At 45.0% G+C, this 19,919-nt stretch overlaps 1 protein-coding gene across 8 annotated transcripts in view; it reads right to left on the bottom strand.

Annotated features, from left to right (window-relative positions):
- The window catches only part of TBC1D8 (TBC1 domain family member 8), a 100,984-nt gene that overhangs the window by 43,696 nt on the left and 37,369 nt on the right, over positions 1-19,919 (bottom strand). For 4 of the 8 annotated variants that reach the window (XM_073897868.1, XM_073897865.1, XM_073897864.1 and 1 more), the window contains exons 2-3: positions 16,379-16,534; positions 476-594 (exon numbers count right to left, since the gene is read on the bottom strand). In XM_073897868.1, coding sequence (XP_073753969.1) covers positions 476-594; positions 16,379-16,534 — 275 coding nt within the window. Of the gene's footprint in view, positions 1-475; positions 595-10,099; positions 10,243-16,378; positions 16,535-18,694; positions 18,774-19,919 lie in introns of those variants that run through there. The other 4 variants (XM_025869026.2, XM_025869024.2, XM_073897869.1 and 1 more) reach the window with 3 other exon arrangements.

Consider the following 19,919-nt stretch of genomic DNA (forward strand, 5'->3'; position numbering starts at 1 on the left):
CGTGCCTTCTCAAAACATAAATGGTCTTAATTCCATTTAATTAACATATTTGAAGAATAAACAGCCTCTTTAGGAAGAGGAAAGTGCCAGGTCCAACAAAATAGAGTGACAAGATGTCACAACTGCAAAAAGGTGGGAATAACGAGTTTAAGGAGTCAAAGACCATTTCTGCTCTGCAAAAACATAAATGTTAACATTTTTCCCCCCCGAGACAAGAGAGGACCTTCACTTCTGTAAAGGAGAACAAAAACTGAGGCCTGAGAATGTGGATTTTCCAATTTCAGGTATATTTTGCCAGACTGACTGTGAAGTTTGACAAGTGACAAGTCCAGCTCCTTTGTGTATTAAGCCAAGTCGTTCAGTTATGGTGGAGAAAATTGTTCAAATCTGGTCAAAAATGCTACCGTGCTCAAAATGTCACATGGAGGTAATAAGATGGGGAAATGGGGAGAAGCATTTCAATCAAAGGACCTACCTTTACCTTCCCTTTGACAAAGCTGGCAATGTCATCTTTATTATCAAAGACGGACAAAGTATGTAGGAGGTTTTGTTCCAGCCAGTCCCAATGCTGGTTTATTTCCTCTAATGTCGCACCTGGGTTAGAACAGAAAAAGATACCAAAATTAAAAGTAACTCCTAGAACATGAACTCATTTTCCAGATATTATGAAACCCGTGTTTGTGATTAAAACATCCTGGTCTCTCACATCCTGGGCCACGGCGGACAATGAAGGCACCCTCTTTTGAAGCCATGGTGTCCCTCACCACAGCAAACACCTGTCCACTGCCACATGGATGGGCCAGGGGACCCATCAGTTTACTCCCGGGACTGCATGTGGACATCCGATCGGTCTTGCTGATGCCTGGACTTCCTACCACATCCACTCAAGTGACGGGAACATTTGTAGTTATGCAACTATTCCAGGGGAAACAAGCCCCCCAAAGCAGACCAATTCTGAACAGTCTCACATAGTTTACCCTGTGAGAACAGGGATCCCTCAAGAGGGACCTCAGCCCAGGGTCACAGAGGAAAGAGCGTCCTGAGAAAGCTCTGCTGATTGCCCAAGGCCGTTGCCGATCACAACAAGCATCATTAAATACAACAGCAACAACCTAGGGAATTTTCAGGTTTACCAAGCTGTACTTCGTATAATTTACAACAATATCCCTTTAGAGCATACATAAAAAGAGGCTGTATACTAAATGTCACAAACGTACATTAAATCATGTATGGTAAGTTAATTTCTTTCCAACGCAATTATAAAGAAATCGCCCCATTAATGAAGCATTAAGCAACACTGTTACCAAAAAGCTTAGTTATTTTAGTATTTCCCCTCAAGGAGTCTCCTAGTACGCTCCATTAGACAACGGGCACCTTGTCACAAGGACGGTGCCAGATCCTAGCGAAGGACCCAGCATACAGCAGGTGCTCAATAAAGTCCCCTGCCTTGAAGCAAGCATGGTCCTGGACAAGAAAAGGGATGTGTGCATCAGGTGTGTGTAGTACAGGAATAGATAAATGCCCAGCTAGGAGAACCAGATTTCCAAAATGGGAAGGAGATATTCTAACCTCAAGAGGTCAAGGGCTACCGAACACCAGTACAGAGTAAGCTCGCGATTGTGAGAGGAATAATGGTCAAGAGAACCACATACACAAAAGCCAGATATGCATTTTGTTAACACCAAACTTTCTGTATGCCATTTGTAGCTTTCCTCCCTGCAGAGTATAGACGCATGGAGGGATCTTATAAAATGCCAGAGAACTCACTCCTTGACTTGTACATTCAGGGTCAGTGAGAATAAAGAACATCTGTGTTAGGACTATTCTGAATGGACAGGTGAGGAAGGAGTCATCAGAGCAATCCAAGAGAATTCTTCATAAAGAAAAGTGAGAGAGAGAGAGATCTGGTCTCTCTTCCTCTTCTTATAAGGAATCCCGTCATGGGGGCCCCACCCTCATGACTTTCTGTAAACCTAATTACCTCCCCAGGTCCCACCTCTAAATACTACCACATTGGGGGTTAAGGCTTCGATATATGAATATGGGGGAGGAAGACACCCTTCAGTCCACACCAATCCGCCATCTGCCCAGCTGTCCAGCAGTGCCCCCTCCCCCCGCTCTTGCTCCTTAAGGATCAACAGACTGGAGATACAGCCACACGCGGTTTAGGAGAGCCAGCTGGGGGGGGGGGGGGCACGGTCAGGATCCTCTCACTGTCCGCACCCCTCCCACCCAGGAGGCCCGAGTGGTTACGGGAAACCCCTGGCCCTTAAGGCTCCCCATTCCTCTTACACGGGGGAAAGATCCTTTTAAAGCAAAAGCAAACCAAGTTATTCCAGGCTCCACAGCAGGACTCTCGTGAAGCTTCTAAGTGTCATCTACCTGAACCCCGGGCACTCACTGTCTGCTTGGTTCCCCACACTCAGTGCTGAGGAGCCTTAGGCAGACGTCAGGTTTGCCCAGCTCTGGCTAAATCTCTGCCGTTCAGTGTCTTCCAGCGGCAACCGTGTAGGTGTCAGTCACAAAAACACCTTCTATACCTGAGGGGGTCAGCAACAGGGTCTTCCTAGCGGGCGGACAGCACATCACACTCTCCCAAGAGAGTCCTTGGGTCTTCACTAAAGCCAATAAACTTGTGCAGGAGCCTTAGGGATGCCTGGACCTCTGCCCTTCTCTTTAAGGTTTACTCTTTCTAGATCTTTGTATTTTATTATTTATCATAATAAAACCAACTGCTCAGATTATTTAAGGCAAAGAATAAATGGGAAAAATTATCCTCACTGGTCATCCATCTTTTTGAGTATTTTTTTTTAAAGATTTATTTATTTATTTATTTGAGAGACAGAAAGCAGAAAGGGGGGCGGAGAGGGAGAACCTGAAGCAAACTCCCCGCTGAGCGTGGAGCCTCCACAGGGCTCAATCCCACAACCCCACGACCGAGACCATGACCTGAGCCGAAATCAAGAGTCGGACGCTCAACTGACTGAGTCACCCAAGCGCCCCTTGAGTAGGTTTTCATGACTTCCTAATTTATTTAAAAAAAAAAGAAAAAGAAAAAAACTTGGCAGAATGAGGAAGAACAAGAGAAGGGAGAAGACTCACCTTTGTAAACTTTCTATTCCAGGGACTCACTCACTGCTGTGTAATGAAGACTCCTGAATGAGGAAACGGAGGCTCAAACACTTCTCCAAGGTCATATGTATTGAAGGAAAGGCAAAAGCAGGGTATGAACTCATTCTCTACAACCTTGAAGTACCCTGGGGTCCTCCCGTAATAGGCTGCATTTCAGTTTCAAAGTAACATTTACATAATCCTTAGGTCCGTTACTTTCTATGACTTGACGCTAAAAAAAAAAAAAGTCCTTCTGTGTTTGTACTTAGAGCAATTCCAATTTCCTGAGTGCATCTTTCTGGATGACATGAAACAGGTTTTCATCTATCCTATTAAAGCTCACAGGGCCAGCACAGTTCATTGTTAACAGCTAAACATGTAGGTCATCTTCATCTGATAACCACAGATACCACGAATAAAACTATAAACAAGCCCCAACACAGTCTATCACATGGAATGAAGGCTTGAAACAAAGCCATCAAAAATTAAGGCTTTTGGGAGCCTGGGTGGCTCAGTTGGTTAAGCAACTGCTTTCGGCCCAGGTCATGATCCTGGAGTCCCGGGATCAAGTCCCACATCAGGCTCCCTGCTCGGCGGGGAGTCTGCTTCTCCCTCTGACCCTCTTCCCTCTCGTGCTCTCTATCTCTCATTCTCTCTCCCTCAAATAAATAAATAAAATCTTAAAAAAAAAAAAAAATTAAGGCTTTTATTCTTTAAAAGATTCTTCTACTTATGGGGAGGACCTTAGGTCAGGGAAAGGTAATTCTAAAACAAAACCAAGCCTACACCTTGAGAGAGAAAATAGGCACACATATAAAAATCTGTCACTGAGCCACAGTTAGATTTCATTACAATCTGCCCCATTCCTGAATATAAGACATAGCTGTTACGTCTCTCCCAGCCAAGACAATCAATATGATGAAACTTTTCCACCCTACCATCTTCCATTTCCTACAAAAGTTGCCAAATGGCAGGGAAATTTTCCAAACTATAATTTCCTCTGCAGGGAAGTCTTATGATAGGCTTCCAAAATACCGTAAATCAGTGCAAACCAACGGCATGTCCTCAGCCCCAAAGGACAAAAAGGAGGGTCACTCAACAGATCTCACACACCTAAGCTGTAACCAGGTTTCCCAAATTACATGAAGTAGCCCATCAGAAGACAGCTTTTTAAAAAATGAAAAAGAGAAGACACATTTATTTTTAATAAAAATAGCACTTTGTAAGGCCAACCACTGACTTGTACAATATTTGTTAGAGGTAAGCACACACACACAAATATTTTTCTGTCTGTGGGTCATGCTCAAAAAACGTTGGAAAGCCACCATATTACGGACATACAAGTGGTGAGAAACATAAAGAGAAAATAAGAACAGGAAAACACGTCGCCCACTGAAGGGGTGGAATGATAAAAAGACTACAGATTCCCAGCATAGCACTATTCTCACTGTTTCTGCTGTGGGCCTTTCAAAACCAAGACAGAGGAGAGCTACTGTCATGGACTGAAGTGTGTCCTCCCCAAAAACCCACCTGCTGAAGCTCTAACCCCCAATATGACCATATTTGGAGACAGGGCCTTGAAGGAGTAATTAAGGTTAAATGAGGTCATAAGGTGGCGCCCGGATCTGAGAGGACTTAGTGCCCTTTTAAGAAGAGGAAATGGGCGCCTGGATGGCGCAGTTGGTTAGCGTCTGACTCTTGGTTTCCTTGGTTTCAGCTCAGGTCATGGTCTCCCGGTGGTGAGATAGAGTCCCGAGTTGGGGTCTGTGCTCAGCGTGGAGTCTGCTTAGATTTTCTCTCCCTCTCCCTCTGCCCCTACCCCTGACACACTCTCTAAAAAATAAATAAATTGAAGAAGAAGAGGAGGAGGAGGAAGAGACCCCAGGAATGCTCCATGTGAGGACACAGGGAGAAGTAGGCCGTCTGCAAGACAAGGAGAAGGGCCTCAGGAGCAACCAACCTTGCCAGCAGCACCTGGACTGTGTACTTCCAGCCTCCAGAACAGGGAGCAAATAAATGTTGGTTTAAGCCACCCAGTCTGTGGTATTTTGTTATGGCAGCTCTAGAAGGCCAACAGAGCTGTTTAAAACCAAAATTTATAGGAACACTGTGGATTTTAACAGAAATCCAATTGGCAAAATTATACCTTGTTTTATTGAGGCAAAATAAGATTTCTACTGTTGCAGAATAAGACTTCTATTTCCTAAGAAAATCAAAGTTCAGAGGATCTTAAACATTACCCACACAAGAAGTCAAATCAGATTTATAAATATCTATGCAAAACTAAAATACAGTCCTAGAAACCCCAATTAACCACAGAACCACCAAGAGTGATGATTTCTAAATTACCAACTCTAAGGCAGAACAGGCAGAGGTGGCTTCAGGCCGTTTTTCTGAATTCTTAGCATGTTCCCTGGCATTTTGTTAGATATGCCATACACTTGATATTGTCTATCTTAATAAAAATAGCACAAGGTAGGTGGTATTATTTTCTGGGTAAGAAAAAGGGCAGAGAAAAGCCAAGCTCAAGGGCCGAACTCCTGGCTACTACAGGCCTCGCTCTATCCTAACACATGGGGGAGATAGGAGCCTGGGGAGCTGGGCAGGCAGCTCCCAAGAGCTGAGTCACTTTCAAGCTCACACACAGTATTTATTCGCCAAGGTTTCCCCCAGAGGTATTTTCAGGAAATGGAACAAGCATCTCATTGTCTATACCTACAGCTTCTGCATGAACACAGCCATAAATAACTTGATCCAAGCTTCAGTTTTCAAAAGCAACGGTTTCTCTCTGCTTAATAACTATCCAACTGAATTAAGGGCCTTCCCCAGCTACCTGAATCCTAATTTACAGTGAATGGACATTCCGTGTGTGTAGTTTGGATCTGTTTCCTTGAAACGGTACATTTCTCCTCCATCCAAACACTCCATAGCTACCATCAAATGCCTGGACTGGGGCGCCTGGGTGGCTCAGTTGGTTAATCGACTGCCTTCGGCTCAGGTCATGATCCTGGAGTCCCAGGATCGAGTCCCGCATCGGGCTCCCTGCTCAGCGGGGAGTCTGCTTCTCCCTCTGACCCTCCCCCCTCTCATGTGCTCGCTCTCTCTCTCTCACTGTCTCTCAAATAAATAAATAAAATCTTTAAAAAAAAAAAAAAATGCCTGGACTGAAAGCCATACAGACCACACAGGGGCTAATTAAAAGCAACACTGCCAAGGCAGTGTCATTTCTAAATTTCATACAACACTCATCCTAGACAGAGTAACTCAGAAACAAAGAATCAGAGTAAAAATCACAAATGAGCAGGGAAGAGGGTTGAACCAAAGCTTTTCGTTTTCAGAAACCACATGCTCTTCCCGTGGACACTCTTAACATCTGATCCGTGCCTAAAGCAGTATCTCCACGGGGACCCGTGAAAGCTCAATATCAGTATCCCATCAGCACGACTGACCATATTTTTACCCATGGACCTCTCACTATATTGTTTAAGAAATGAAGTTTTAAACATTTTCCCATAATTTCCTTGACCTTTTCTGCCTTCAAATTAAAATACTGAGTCCCTAAAAGTATTTGCAATAAATGAAAAATTCAACCTTCCTGACACTGAAAGTAAAATAGATTTTCAATTTATAGTTAAAAGTCATTAAAATGTCCTTGTATTAGTGCCATTAGAAACACTGCTCAGAATTAGAAACAAAGGTGTAGGAAAATCTGACCGTTAACCAAAAGGAAAAAAAAAAAAAATCAATAGAAAAAGAACCAGAAAGGACAGATAAAATAATCAGCAGACAAGGACATAAAACAGGTATTATAAATATACTCCAAGTTCAAAGAGTAGAGGAAAGCATGAGGATGGTGAGAGACCAAATTAAAGATACAGAGAAAGATCCAAACCAAACTTTGAGCGATGGAGAAACAGTGTCTGAACTCAGAAATACACTGGATGGGATTAAAAGTAATTTACATATTGCAGGAAAAAAAAAAAGTAGGGAACTTGGACACAGTGATTAAAAACTAAAATGAAAAGCAGAAGAGGGGCGCCTGGGTGGCTCAGTCGGTTGAGCGACTGCCTTCGGCTCAGGTCATGATCCCGGAGTCCCGGGATCGAGTCCCGCATCGGGCTCCCTGCTCGGCGGGGAGCCTGCTTCTCCCTCTGACCCTCCCCCGTCTTGTGCTCTCTCTTTCATTCTCTCTCTCAAATAAATAAAATCTTTAAAAAAAAAAAAAGAAAAGAAAAGAAGAAAAAGGATTAACAACAAGAAAAATAACAGAACATCAGTGAGCTATGGAAGAGCAGCAAGCAGCCTACTAAGTGGAGTCCCAGGGGGAAAGGGGAGGGGTGGGGCAAGAAACAGAGAACAGAAAAAATATGTATATATTTGAAGAAATGGCTAATTTTTTTCAGGTTTGATGAACACTATAAACACACCGATCCAAGAATCTCAACAAACTCCAAGCAGAAAAAGCATCAAGAAAATCACATAAATGCACATCTAATCAAACTGTTGAAAGCCGGTGATGAAGAAAAAAGACAATAATTATAGAGCAACAAAGAATGATAGATTTGTCAGAAACAATGCCAGCCAGAAGACACAGAAGAACAGCTTTAAAGGTATTAATAGAAAAAAAGCTAATCTACAGGTAGTTGAAGGAGTAAATTCCTGTAAAACTTGGGAATAATAAAACCTTCCTAAGCATGCCTCAAAATCATAAAGTATAAAAGAAAGACATTCTAAATCCTACTACATTAAAAAGCCTTTGTAAGGTAAAACACACCAAAAGCAAAGCCACCAAAGGACATGACAAGCAGGAAAAAGATTTTTTTAATTTCATTGCTCAAAGGACTAATATTCCTAGTATTTAGACAATGTCTAAAAATTGAGGGGACGAAAAGAACCACCCAACAAAAAACGAAGCAAAGGGTTAAGAACAAGGAGTTTCTGAAAACAGCCCTTAAACACGAAAGACACTCGACTTCCTCATAACACAAGGCCCGCAAACGAGAACCATTACAGAAACACCTCTAAGGTTGGCAGAAATCCACAAGTTTGACAACAGATCCGATGACGAATCTGGGAAAACCGGTACTTTCATCCATTGCTGATGGCAATTTTTTCCAGTGGCACAAACCCAATGGAGGAAGGGACATTTAGTAATATCTAACAAAGCTTCATATTCATTTACTAGAGTTGGGATTTCAGGATTGAAAGGATAATCTATCCCAATGATTCAGCAGTATAGGCACAAAATTATTTATTCACCAGGTTATTCACTGAGGCATGGCCAGGGATGAAAACACCACAAATGTCCACCAGTAGGGGCGCCTGGGTGGCTCAGTCGGTTAAGCGTCTGCCTTTGGCTCAGGTCTTGATCCCAGGGTCCTGGGATCGAGCCCCATGTCGGGCTCTCTGCTCAGCGGGGAGCCTGCTTCTCCCTCTCCCCCTGCCTGCCGCTCTGCCTACCTGTGCTCTCTTACCAAATAAATAAAAAAAATCTTTAAAAAAAACAAAAACAAAAACCAAATGTCCATCAGTAGAGAACAGGCTGAATAAACTATGGTACTTCTACATAATGAAAGACAAAACAAAACAAAGATAATATCAACTCTCTGATATGGAATGATTTCCAGGATATGTCCCTAAGTGAACAAAGGCAAGGCATAGAACAGAATAAATGTGACCTTTGTAAAAGGAGGGTGCAAGAATGTAGAGTATATTTGTAAAACAAAACAGAAGAAAGCTAAGCTAGAAAAAGAGAGGTTTCCCTATGGCAGAGGGAAGGAGAGGGGGAAGCAGGTTCTCTGCTGAGCAGAGAGCCCGACATGGGGCTCGATCCCAGGACCTGGGTTCGTGACCTGAGCCGAAGGCAGACACTTAACGACCGAGCCACCCAGGCGCCCCTAAAAAGCGTTTTTTAAATAGCACTTTTGACCTTCAAATTTACTATGTCTAAAAGTTACACTCAGGCGTTGCCTGCTTTTTAAAATAATTATAAGCAACATCCCTAATGGACGAACATCTTCAGGGAGTTTAGTTATTCGAGCATAAGCAAAATTGTTTAAAACAGTAGGAGCCTGGTGACACAATCCCCAACTGAAAAGAAGCATTAACCATGGCACGGCTCAGCCATTTCCAAGTGTAAATCCCACATGGAAAATGCCACCTAGTGTTGTTCAAGGAAATCCCAAGCAACCAAAGGCAAATGTGCCAGCTCACATTGAGTGGCCTCAGAGTGTGCACCCAGAAACAAGTTCTAACTTTCCTCCTGCAGGGCCGCCTCCTAGATTTTCCTTGAAGTGCACAGTGAGTTCTGTTCTGGAAAAAAGATCTGGCTGGCACTTCCTTTGCTGCCCTGGCACAAAGTTCACCAAGACACTAATCTGATCCACCCTGGAACATTTCCTCCCATAATAAAATTCTCTCTCCAAAGACAAAGCAAACAGTGGTGTTGTAGAATACGAGAAACTAAAATGCCAGCCGTGGTCAAGGGCAGAGATAAGAAAGAAATCAGAAAGAACACTGAGAATGTTCTAGAAGGACCTGTGCCTGAGCCACCCGTGAGGCACTCCTGACGCAAGATGTGGCCCTGGCAAGTTACAAAGCAACTTATGCCTTGCTTCCTCCCTCTCCAAAATCAGTAATCGTGCTTATCTATATGTTGTTGAGGGGAACAAATGAGGAAAGTCTGTGCAAAAGTATTTTTTAAGCTGGAAAGCCTAACTCCTACGATTCTCAATTTTTTAAAAAACCTATGCCACACATTTTCGTTACTACAGCTTCCTTTAATAACCTTGGAAATTTCAAAGCCGTGTATTTTTTTCATTTTCCAAACTGAAAACATTAACTAAGCTTTTTATTCAAACTACACATTTACCGCCTCCCGAGATACAGGTATGCCTCTGCCCATCCAGGTGGGTATCTCCCTCAGATCTGCTTGAAATTCTCTGCACTCTACGGGTATAAAGTGGTATCATGGCATCGTCATGCTCACCTACTTGCTTTCTCCCCATTTTTCTGCTCTCCCTCATTACACTCAAGACCATGGGATGAGACCTTGCTAAGAAGGTTAAAACTTTGCACTTATCTTGTCACAGTCACAAAAGTACTTGGGCACTTTGGAGTCCAAATTCAGACCTGTGAAGACATGAGCATTATTAAAAGATGGTCTGTACAAAGGTCTGACAAGTTCCTCGGAAAGTTCCTGCTATCTTGGCCATGTTCCACCCCGGCTGTCTCTAAGCAAGGCAATCAAGTCGTCTTTCAGTAACCAGAAAAGACAATCCACCCTAAAGCTCAATCAATGTCAAAAGGAGTCCAATTCTTACATAATCAGTTTAACTCCTGGAACGACTGACGCAGATGATCCAGAGTCTCACCTGGGCTTCTTCTACTTCCCAAAAACAAGGCAGAGACAACAACTAACTCAGTGTTCAGCGTCGCAGTAAAGAATAACGTATGTGTCAATAACACAGCAACTGCACAGTCACCTACCAACAGGAACTTGAAACGACAGATCAATAACTCACAGGCTGGGCTTTTCAGCTGTGGAACAAAGCACAGGCTGAGACATCAGAAGAGAAACCCCGACAAAGTCTCCTTGCCCCTCCAGGGCCCCCAAGAGCCCTTCATGTTAGGTGTCAATGCAGTCAGAAGCCGACCCCCCCCCCCGCCCCCGGGCTGGAGCCCTGGACGACGCCTCTCTTCCCTCCTTTCCCAGCCCAGACCAGGGATTGGCTCCTGGGATGTGACTCTCCATGTGATACCATGTCGTTGGTTTCTCCTCATGTGCTGATCATTATATCTGGTTTCAGAGGGAAAGTAGATGTGCAATAGGTTACTCAGCCTTAAAAAGAATGAACTCTGACACCTGTTACAACACAGACAAACCCTGAGGACAGTACGCCGGCCACAAAAGGACAAATACCGTACGATTCCACTTCAGTGACATTCCTAAAGTCAAACCCATAGAGACAGGTAGCAGAATGGTGGCTGCCAGGGGCTGGGGAGGGAGGAACAGGGACTTAGTGCACAGTGGGCACAGGATTTCCAATTTGTGCAAGTGAAAAATCTCTGGAGCTGGATGTGGTGATGGCTGCACAGCAGAGTGACTGTACTTAATGCCACTCAACTACACACTTAAAATTGGTGAAGATGGTGAATTTTATGTTATATATATTTTGCCACAATAAAAAATGGTTTGGGGGGTGGTTAAAGAAAGCAAGATCCCCATTTTGCAAGTTTTTCTACTGCTCAATGGTCCCGGTCGCTCCTTACAGAGCTCCTGACGCAGGGCCTCACCCAGCCATGGAATGTCCCTTCCCTGGCTTCTCAGAAAGGGCCAAGAGGTCTTATTTGCGATTGCATGACCCACTTCCCACTCCTTACGGACCGGAGACTTAAGTGCTGAGCCCATCACCTTCTCTGACCAACAGACTACTTCCTCATACCTAAAGCAAGAGTCCATACTTGACCGCTTTGGTTTATTTGCACACCTCCTATTTGCTAAACACCAGGCCCTGTCCTGGATGCTGGAGGGTTAGCGGTGAGCAGGACCCTGAGAAAATTGTTATCTTCATTAGAGGGTGGGCAAACAAACAAAAAGAAGAAGTGACAGCAGTGGTAAGTGCTGCAGGGACTCCACCAGCAGAGTGGGGGAAGCAGTCGGAGGGGGGTGTGGGCAGGGGTGGGGTCCCTCAGAGGGGGCATCTGAGCGCCAAACTGAAAGGCAGGGCACAGTCCTCCACAGCCCTGTCCTACACAAGTCCGCACCGCTTTCTCACCGTGCGTCTTTTAACCACTGAGGCCAGTGAGGTTTATAAAGCTTTCAGATTCCCTGGTCCATGTACGTCAAAAAATAATAGCAACTTATCACCTATCCCCTCCTAACTGCAATCATCCCCAGATCCGCTGCCAAATAATATTGTTCACCCAGGTGATTATCTACCTAGCTCTTACACCTCTGCTTAAAAACCAACAGGAAAAAAAAAAAAGAAGAAGAAAAAGAAAATTCTTCCCAAAAGCTCTCCTATAGTCTCCCTGCACCGCCGTGCAAACAGCCAAAATCAAATGCAGATATAAATCGTTCTCGTAGGCCACTCTTCCTGTTCCTGCCCACGTCCTGGTGCCGCCCAGGCCCTTCCTACAGTTCTTGTTTGTGCTTTATCTGAGACTTAAAACCCTGGGCAGGGATCCTTTCTCAATGCTCAAGGCACAATAAAATATTAAATATGGTGAGTCAATATCACAGTGCAGGATGCCCAAGTAACTCCCAGGAGAGGCCTAAGTATCTCAATCAATACCACAAGCCCAAGGCACAAATACCCTCCCTGTTCTCTCTTCCCTAACCCCAGAAAAGCAGCGCTGGAAAGAACCACTGCTTCCACAGGGGACCTTCTGTGGGCAATACAGCAGAAGAACGTGAAGCATCTGTAAACCTGCCATGGGTCAGGTCCAAGGCAAATACTCAGCCAAGTGGAAATTAAGGAAGCAGATCCTGGCTCAAGAGAAAGAATATTCTAGGAATTCAACCTGCTCAGGACTACACTGCCAGGGCGGGGGTGTCGGGGACAGGGAGAAGCAAATGTAAGCTGCTGCAACCTTTATGGCATGCAGTTTGGCAACATATGGACAGATGGCCTTAGAAAGTATATCCCCCTGATGCAGAACTTCCTTACTATGTGCTGGTCAAGGGTCTTGCCACCTCTTACTTTCCTAATCGTCGTTCCAGCTCTACCTGCTACTTCTGGGTTGCTCTCTGGATTCCCCGGGGCCCTGTGAAGCCCGGTGGAGGGAGACTACCCCTCACACACTCACCCAGGAACCCTCAACACCAAGCACGTGTCTGGTACATGGCAGGCACCCAACATTTCACATGAATGGACTTTGGGTCGAGAAGAATCCTGAAATATTTAAGTGTATGGATGTTCATTTAGGTTTTTAAAATACTGAAAAGTCAGAACCAATTAAGTATCTAATAAAGGACTGGATGAGTAAATTAGGCTACGGCCATAAAGTTGAGTGCTGTGCGGCCATAAACTCGCTGTGGTCTGAAAGTGCTCCAGGAGCCCCGAGCGGATACTGTAGACCTCCCCAGCCACACAGATTCAGGAACTGAGCAGGGTCCCCGCTCTGCAGACTCCCCAGAAACTAATCTAGTGAGGAGACAAAACTCCAGATGTTCCCATCAAAAGCTCCAAAGCCAGAGTAAGACCCACTGTTTGGCCTGGGGCAGAGTGACAGGAGAGAAACCAGAGAGAAACCGGAGAAAGGAACAGGGTCTTGCTGCCTCACACCCCCCAACATCCACCCAGCAGCACACCTGTCCTCTCCACTCTGACCCTGAAATACGAGTCTGAAAGTCCTCCTATGCAAATGCCATAGGGCCAGCCTTAGAGGCCCATGTCCAAGCATGAGTGGGGTGCAGAGGAGCAGCAGAGCAACCAAGCCAACACCCGGCAGCAAAAGAGGATAAACAGAGGAGCCCAAGGTGTTCAAAAGACAGGGACTGTGTCCCAGAAGAAAAATGGAAGCCTCAAGGAGGAAAGGGAAATTCTCACAAACGCCTCATGCTCCAAGACAGCAAGAACATGAACTCAGGAACAAGAGTGCAAAGATGAGAAGATGAAACAACAGAGGTAAGGGAGAGGAGACGCCCAAGAAAATGATCAAAACACAGCCAAAGGAGAGGCGCCTGGGTGGCTCAGTCGGTTGAGCCTGCGATTTCTTGATTTCAGCGTTGTGGGATCAAGCCCCACATCGGGCTCCATGCTCAGCATGGAGTCTGCTTGAGATTCTCTCTCTCCTTCTGCCCCCACCCCGGCTCATGTGTCTCTCCCTCTCTAAATAAATTAATTAAATAAAATAAAAACACAGTCAAATGAGTAAGTTAAAGCAACAAAGTGTGGGATACACAGCTGAAAACGGAATTACTCACTCAAAGGATTATGAACAGCATACAGGATGCTAGCTGAAGAGATGGGTAAAATCAAGAATGAAAAGCAGACAACAGTTATCCAACAGAAAGTCTCTGAGGCGGGGATTCTGACAAATGGAACATTAGACGCATTTTTGAAAATACACACACAGAACAAGAAAATTTCCTGAAGTGGTTAAAGGAATTAATCTGCATACTGAAAGAACACGCTGAATTCCAGAAAAATTTAACACAATGTGCTCAAGGCAGTAACAGATCACAACCAAGTTACTAAACCACTTAACCTCAAAGATACAGACAGTTATGGGCACAACAAAGAGCACATCACCCACCAGGGGGTAAAAGGGAGGGGGGGAAGAAAAGGCCACCCTGAGATTTCTCCCACTGCCTCGTTAAATACAGGAAGACCCTGGAGCAATGGCCAGTATGCTCTGGGTGGCTCCAGAGACTATCATACCCAGCCAAGATGTCACTCAAGTCCAAAAGCAAGGGACAGACACCTGTGAATGTGAGACATTACTGGGAGAAAAAAACAGGAATCTAGGCAATTAAGAGATGAGCCAAAATTGGGGCGCCTGGGTGGCTCAGTCGGTTGGGTGTCCAACTCTTGATCTCAGCTCAGGTTCTGATCTCAGGATCATGAGTTCAAGCCCCACATTGGGCTCCATGCTGGGCATGGAGTCTACTTAAAAAAAGAGAGGCGGGGGGGGGAGCCAAAATTAAAGATTCTGTATTAGGAAAGCCATACCTGAGAAAAAGCATTAGGTCAATTTAAATAGAGGACAGAACCAAAGAATGACGGACAGCATCGTGACGGACAGAATGAAAAGTACAACGCGAAGTTAGTAACAACACATTTTTAAATGGGGAGCTGGAGAGGAAGGGGGTGAGAATGAGAATGTGGGCATCCCTGTCCTCTAGGCTGGGGATTGAACACACATGGTCAAAGTTGCAACACTGCTTTAAAAAGCTGCAATCCTAACCCTGTGATGCTTTCACAAATCTCTTCCCTTAGCCTTCGATGAACCTTTTAGAAAATAAGCTCTCGTGTTAAGGAAACATTTATTTTTGAACTCTGGTTTTACTTCAGCTTCTCATTTACTGAGATCAAGTAAAACTTAATACTTTTTGTTACAAAATAGCATTGTCCGTTATTAGCATTGTAACTATTTTATTACAAAATAGCAGGGCTGCATTTTCACAAAGGTACTTCTTGTCTGTCTACATTGTCCCTGCCCTAAGTGCAGTATAAAGTGGTCTTGATGAGGTGAAGCCAGGGTGACCAGACGTTACTTTGGGTGGCTAGGATGTGGGGTGAGAGACATTTTCTTCTTCGTACTTGTCCAGCGTTGATGGATTAGATTAAATGTGCATCGTTTTTATGATTTTATACAAATACAGAAGGATTTGTCTTAACTAGTACAAAACACAACAGACTGGGGGAACAAAAACATATCAAGATGTTAGCAATGCTTAGAATTGGATGGTGGATGTGGTAAAAATTTTCTCCTCTGTACTTTTCTATATTTTTCCAGGAAAAAAAAAATCCAATATTAAAGAATGTGCAGTGATGTTGGAGATTTATGGTAGCGAGTAAAGTGTTCAGAGAAAAAACAAAGCTAGAAGCCTCTACGTGTATTAGCACATGTACACAAAAGAGTGATGAGCACTGAGAAGGGGGTTATGGAAGACCTCCTTGTCCTTGTCACTTACCAACCTAACTTCTGGAAGGTGAACATTTCTGACTTGTGTAGTTAAAAAGACACATCTTGCTCTTGTTTTTGAATAGAAGGGGCTCCTCAGATGTGACGATCCCTAGCCCCAGCGATGCTGGCAGGGCAGGGAGAGCATCACTGTAGGAGGACTGAAACCCCAGATGAAGAAGATGAGGGGATTTCAAAATTCCCGTGGGGCACAGCAGTCCAGTGATGCAGCATAAACGTGGGACAGGGGGGTGAAGACTGCCCTGAGTCACACAGAACCCTCAAACGCTTCCCCTGTACCATTACCACAGGGGCACAAACCCAAGAAGACATTTGTTAGGTCAGAAACAAAATTAAGGAGAAAAGGGCTCCGTTCATACTCAATGAGATAGAGCACCCTGAATAACACACCACACGAAAGCCTGGCATGCCCAAGCTAAGGTGCCCAAGCTTGTAGCTTTTATGTGCTTTTGATAGCTGAAAAACAAACAAAAAAACAAAACAAAACAAAAAAAAGAGCTCATAAAAGCAGATGAGTTTCTAAAAGGAGTTACCTTCAAGCTTCACCAACATGCAGATACTCAGCATGCTTAGACCTTAAGGTTTGGAATATTCCAACCGGAACAAAACTCACCAGTGGCTATGGCCCAGTAAACGTCTGATCCACTCAGTAACTCACCACATGCTATGGGAGAATAAACCTGGGACCCAGGCACTTGAAGCAGAATTCGAAATGGAGCGACCCGTGCATTGGAATCCAGCACTGCATCCAGAGCACCTACCAGGCGACCTTCAAAAGAAAAAAGAAAGCGCACCTCTGAGCACGGGGACTGACCAGCTGCCCACTCCCTGAACACAGTTCAGTTGGTGTCTTAACTCGACACCAGAAGGCAGCAGGTTTGGGTCCAGGTCTTCAACTCACCTCTCAAGAGCCTGAGCTCCGTGAGCCCCAGGGCTCTGGCTGCCTAGTACCAGTCACCCAACATCTGGAACAGGGCCTCACATTAACAGGCACTTAAGTACAGATTTGCAGAATCCAATGACCAAGGGAACGAGGGGCCCTGGACAAGTCACCTAACCTGTTTGCTTTCCTCGGTGTCTCCATTACAGAGGCAACATGACTCCATACATAAGAGCTGGGGATCTGTAGTCAGAATGCCTGACTCAAGTCCCAGCTCCCCAGTTTTCAAGCTGTGTGACAATGGGCAAGTTACTTAACCTCTCCGTGCCTTGGTCTCATTCGTAAAATGCAATAATCACAGTATACCTACCTCACACGGTAATTGTGAGAATTAACGTATGCAACATTCAAAAGGTCTTAGACTATTTATTGCCTGGGTGTAAGAAGTACTATTATTATAATATCATCATCTCAAAGGTAGATGAATAATCCCTGCCTACTCCAGAAGGGGACTTTGAGAAGCAAATAATAAACGGAAGTCCTTCACAGACCATAAAGCATACAAAGTAAAGGTTTATCATTCTGCTGTAATGAATATCATCATGAATCCACAGAAACACACGACCCCACACGCCAGGTGGCAGACGATTTCATACTGTCCCATTACCGGTAAGGGTGCCAAGCTTCTGCACTGTCAAGTTACTCCTTTTTCCCTTTGTAATTAACAAGCATTCCATGAAGTACTTTGAAACTACGTTCCTCATTAAATTTCCAACTCCTTTACTGCTATCAGTATGGTTTTGTGTTTTCCCACGTTATCCAATCTAGTATTACGATTATTTTGATGTTCGCATGGTCTCTGACTTGGCCAGTGGGAGCCCCTTCAAGCTGGCTTCTGTGTCCTTTGGACAGGTCCCCATTATTCCTTCTACTTTCTGGCATGATCTAATAATCCCAGTTCATCCTGCATTTTTCCTGCTCTAGCCCTGGAATCAGCCATTTCTCCAAGAAGCCCTGGTTCACTTAGTGAAGAACGGTATCTAAAAGCCAAGATTTGGGAGCCAGGTACACTTACTGCCCTGGTGGGTGCTTGCTCCCAGAGCCTTTCGGTGGACAGGTATGTATGTATATGCATATATGCACGGGTAGATATGTGTTTACATATGTATACGCAAGTACACATTAACATTTTTATTTTTACACTGATTTTATACATAAAAACTGAGTTCACACCAGTACCTCCAGTGGCGATCCCATACCATATTGTTCATCCCAGTTTCTTTCCACATTTGCAACTCTCTTCTCCAACACCAAGGAACCTAAGCTTCCATATTCCTAATGTATCTACTTATCTGATCAATCCTCCTGTTGCTACCAACGTCCCCCTTTCTGACAGATGCCCTCTTCACCCTCTTCAGGCTCCAAATGCCCATCCACCCCACCCGTACAATCACCTTGATCTGTCCCACTTAATGGCTTGAGGGGAAGAAAGAAGGGTACGTGAGTTTTCATAGCAATTGTTCCTTAAGCTGCTCAGAATTTTTGCCCCCTTACTGCCTTGCTCTCGACTTACAGATAACTGAGCAGGGCTGAAAGCTGTCAGGTGGATTAAGGGACTGCTACTTCAACGCAGAACAAGCACAGGGGCTTAGTGGGGCTCTGGTTAAAAGCACAGGCAGGGGAGGAGGGGGCAGGGTAAAGTTAAAAGATGCATTTGTAAAAGATTGATAAAACATGTTTGTCTGTCAAAGCCTGGAGGGGGGGTGAATGACAGGGGAGTGGGTGGGCACTAGAAAGGTGCTAAAAACCCCACCCATCCCACAAGCAGACTTAGCACTTCCCAGTTTTAGAGATCAGTTGTAGAATCCACATCTAGTTTGCTAATAAGACAAACCTGAGCAACAAAAGGCGGCAGTGAGAAGGGTGGGAAATAACTTAGCATCAACACAACACAGAAGCAGTCTTTTTGATCAGAAAGAATGACTTTTTTCTCTTCAAGACCCAGGAGCTTTTGCAATGGTCAAGATGTTTTATATCAACACAACCAACCTGGTACCAAACTTCAGGGGCGGGAAGGTGGGGAGGGCAGCAGTGAAGCGAAAAAGGGACTTCTAGCTTCAGCTCCACCCTGTAAAGAATTTGAAGTCCTCACGTCCATCCTAACAACAAGAAGCTGAGCAAACTCACAGTCAGTAGTTTTCTGGGACCCATCAGAGAGAGAACTAAGGTCACAGGTCAAAATCATAACCTAGAAATCTGGAGAGAAGGGACAATCCAAAGTCACAGCCAAGATCTGCTCACCTGAAGCAGAAGCTGCTGGGGCCATAAACTGGTAGGAATACTCCAGCAGTGGTTTTGACAAATTGCTGGGGGCTGAGTGTGGCCTAGCCGGAGAGTCAGAAACTCCTGATGGCCACAGTCTTAGGGGCCCCCAAACCCGTACAGTTTTTACCACCAGGTTCTCATTATGAAGAGCCAGGAAACGCCCCCCACCTCCCCCCGCATGCTTGCCCAGGGAGAAGGGAAGAGTCCTCACAGTGTGGTGTCCTCAGAGCATTCTCCGTAACACAGGCCTGCTCTCCGGGGGAAAGACTTTTCCAGAACCTTACCCCAGCTGGGCGAAGGGCGCTTCTCTGACTCCAACCTGCTCCAGTCTTCCAGTCTCACCTAAGTGGGGGGCGGGGGAGAGAAGCGTCCAAGAAACATTGTCAAGGACACGCTCCAGGGACAGAGACCCACTGAAAGACCGAGACTCTCTGATAAGATTTACAGGGAGCTTCTTCTCCCCATACTTTACCACCCTATCAACAGACTCTGGCATGACAGCTGGAAGAGCTGAAAGACTCAGAGTCCACGTGAGGAGTTCGGGTTTTTTGGGTTTAAGTGGACTCTATGCCCAACGTGGGGATTAAACTCATGACTCTGAGATCAAGAGTCCTACGCTCTGGGGCGCCTGGGTGGCTCAGTCAGTGAAGTGCAGACTCCCAGTTTCAGCTCAGGTCATGACCTCGGGGTCATGAGATGGAGCTCCCCCTCAAGGTCCATGGTCAGCATGGAGTCCGCTAAAGATTCTCTCCCTCTCCCCCTCCCACCTGGCACACACACGTGTGCTCTCTCCTGCCCCCCACCAAATACATTAAATCTTAAAAAAAAAAAAAAGTCACATGCTCTACCTATTGAGCTAGCCAGGCGCCCCGGAGTTCGTTCTTAAGGAAGCCCAAAGACAGAGAGACCAAAGCAAGGACACCTGAGGAATCTGAGAACCTCAGGCACC

This window comes from Callorhinus ursinus, unplaced genomic scaffold (genome assembly GCF_003265705.2).
Source record: "Callorhinus ursinus isolate GAN/ISIS: 27379988/994484 unplaced genomic scaffold, GSC_fseal_2.0 scaffold10, whole genome shotgun sequence".
Lineage (NCBI taxonomy): Eukaryota > Metazoa > Chordata > Mammalia > Carnivora > Otariidae > Callorhinus > Callorhinus ursinus.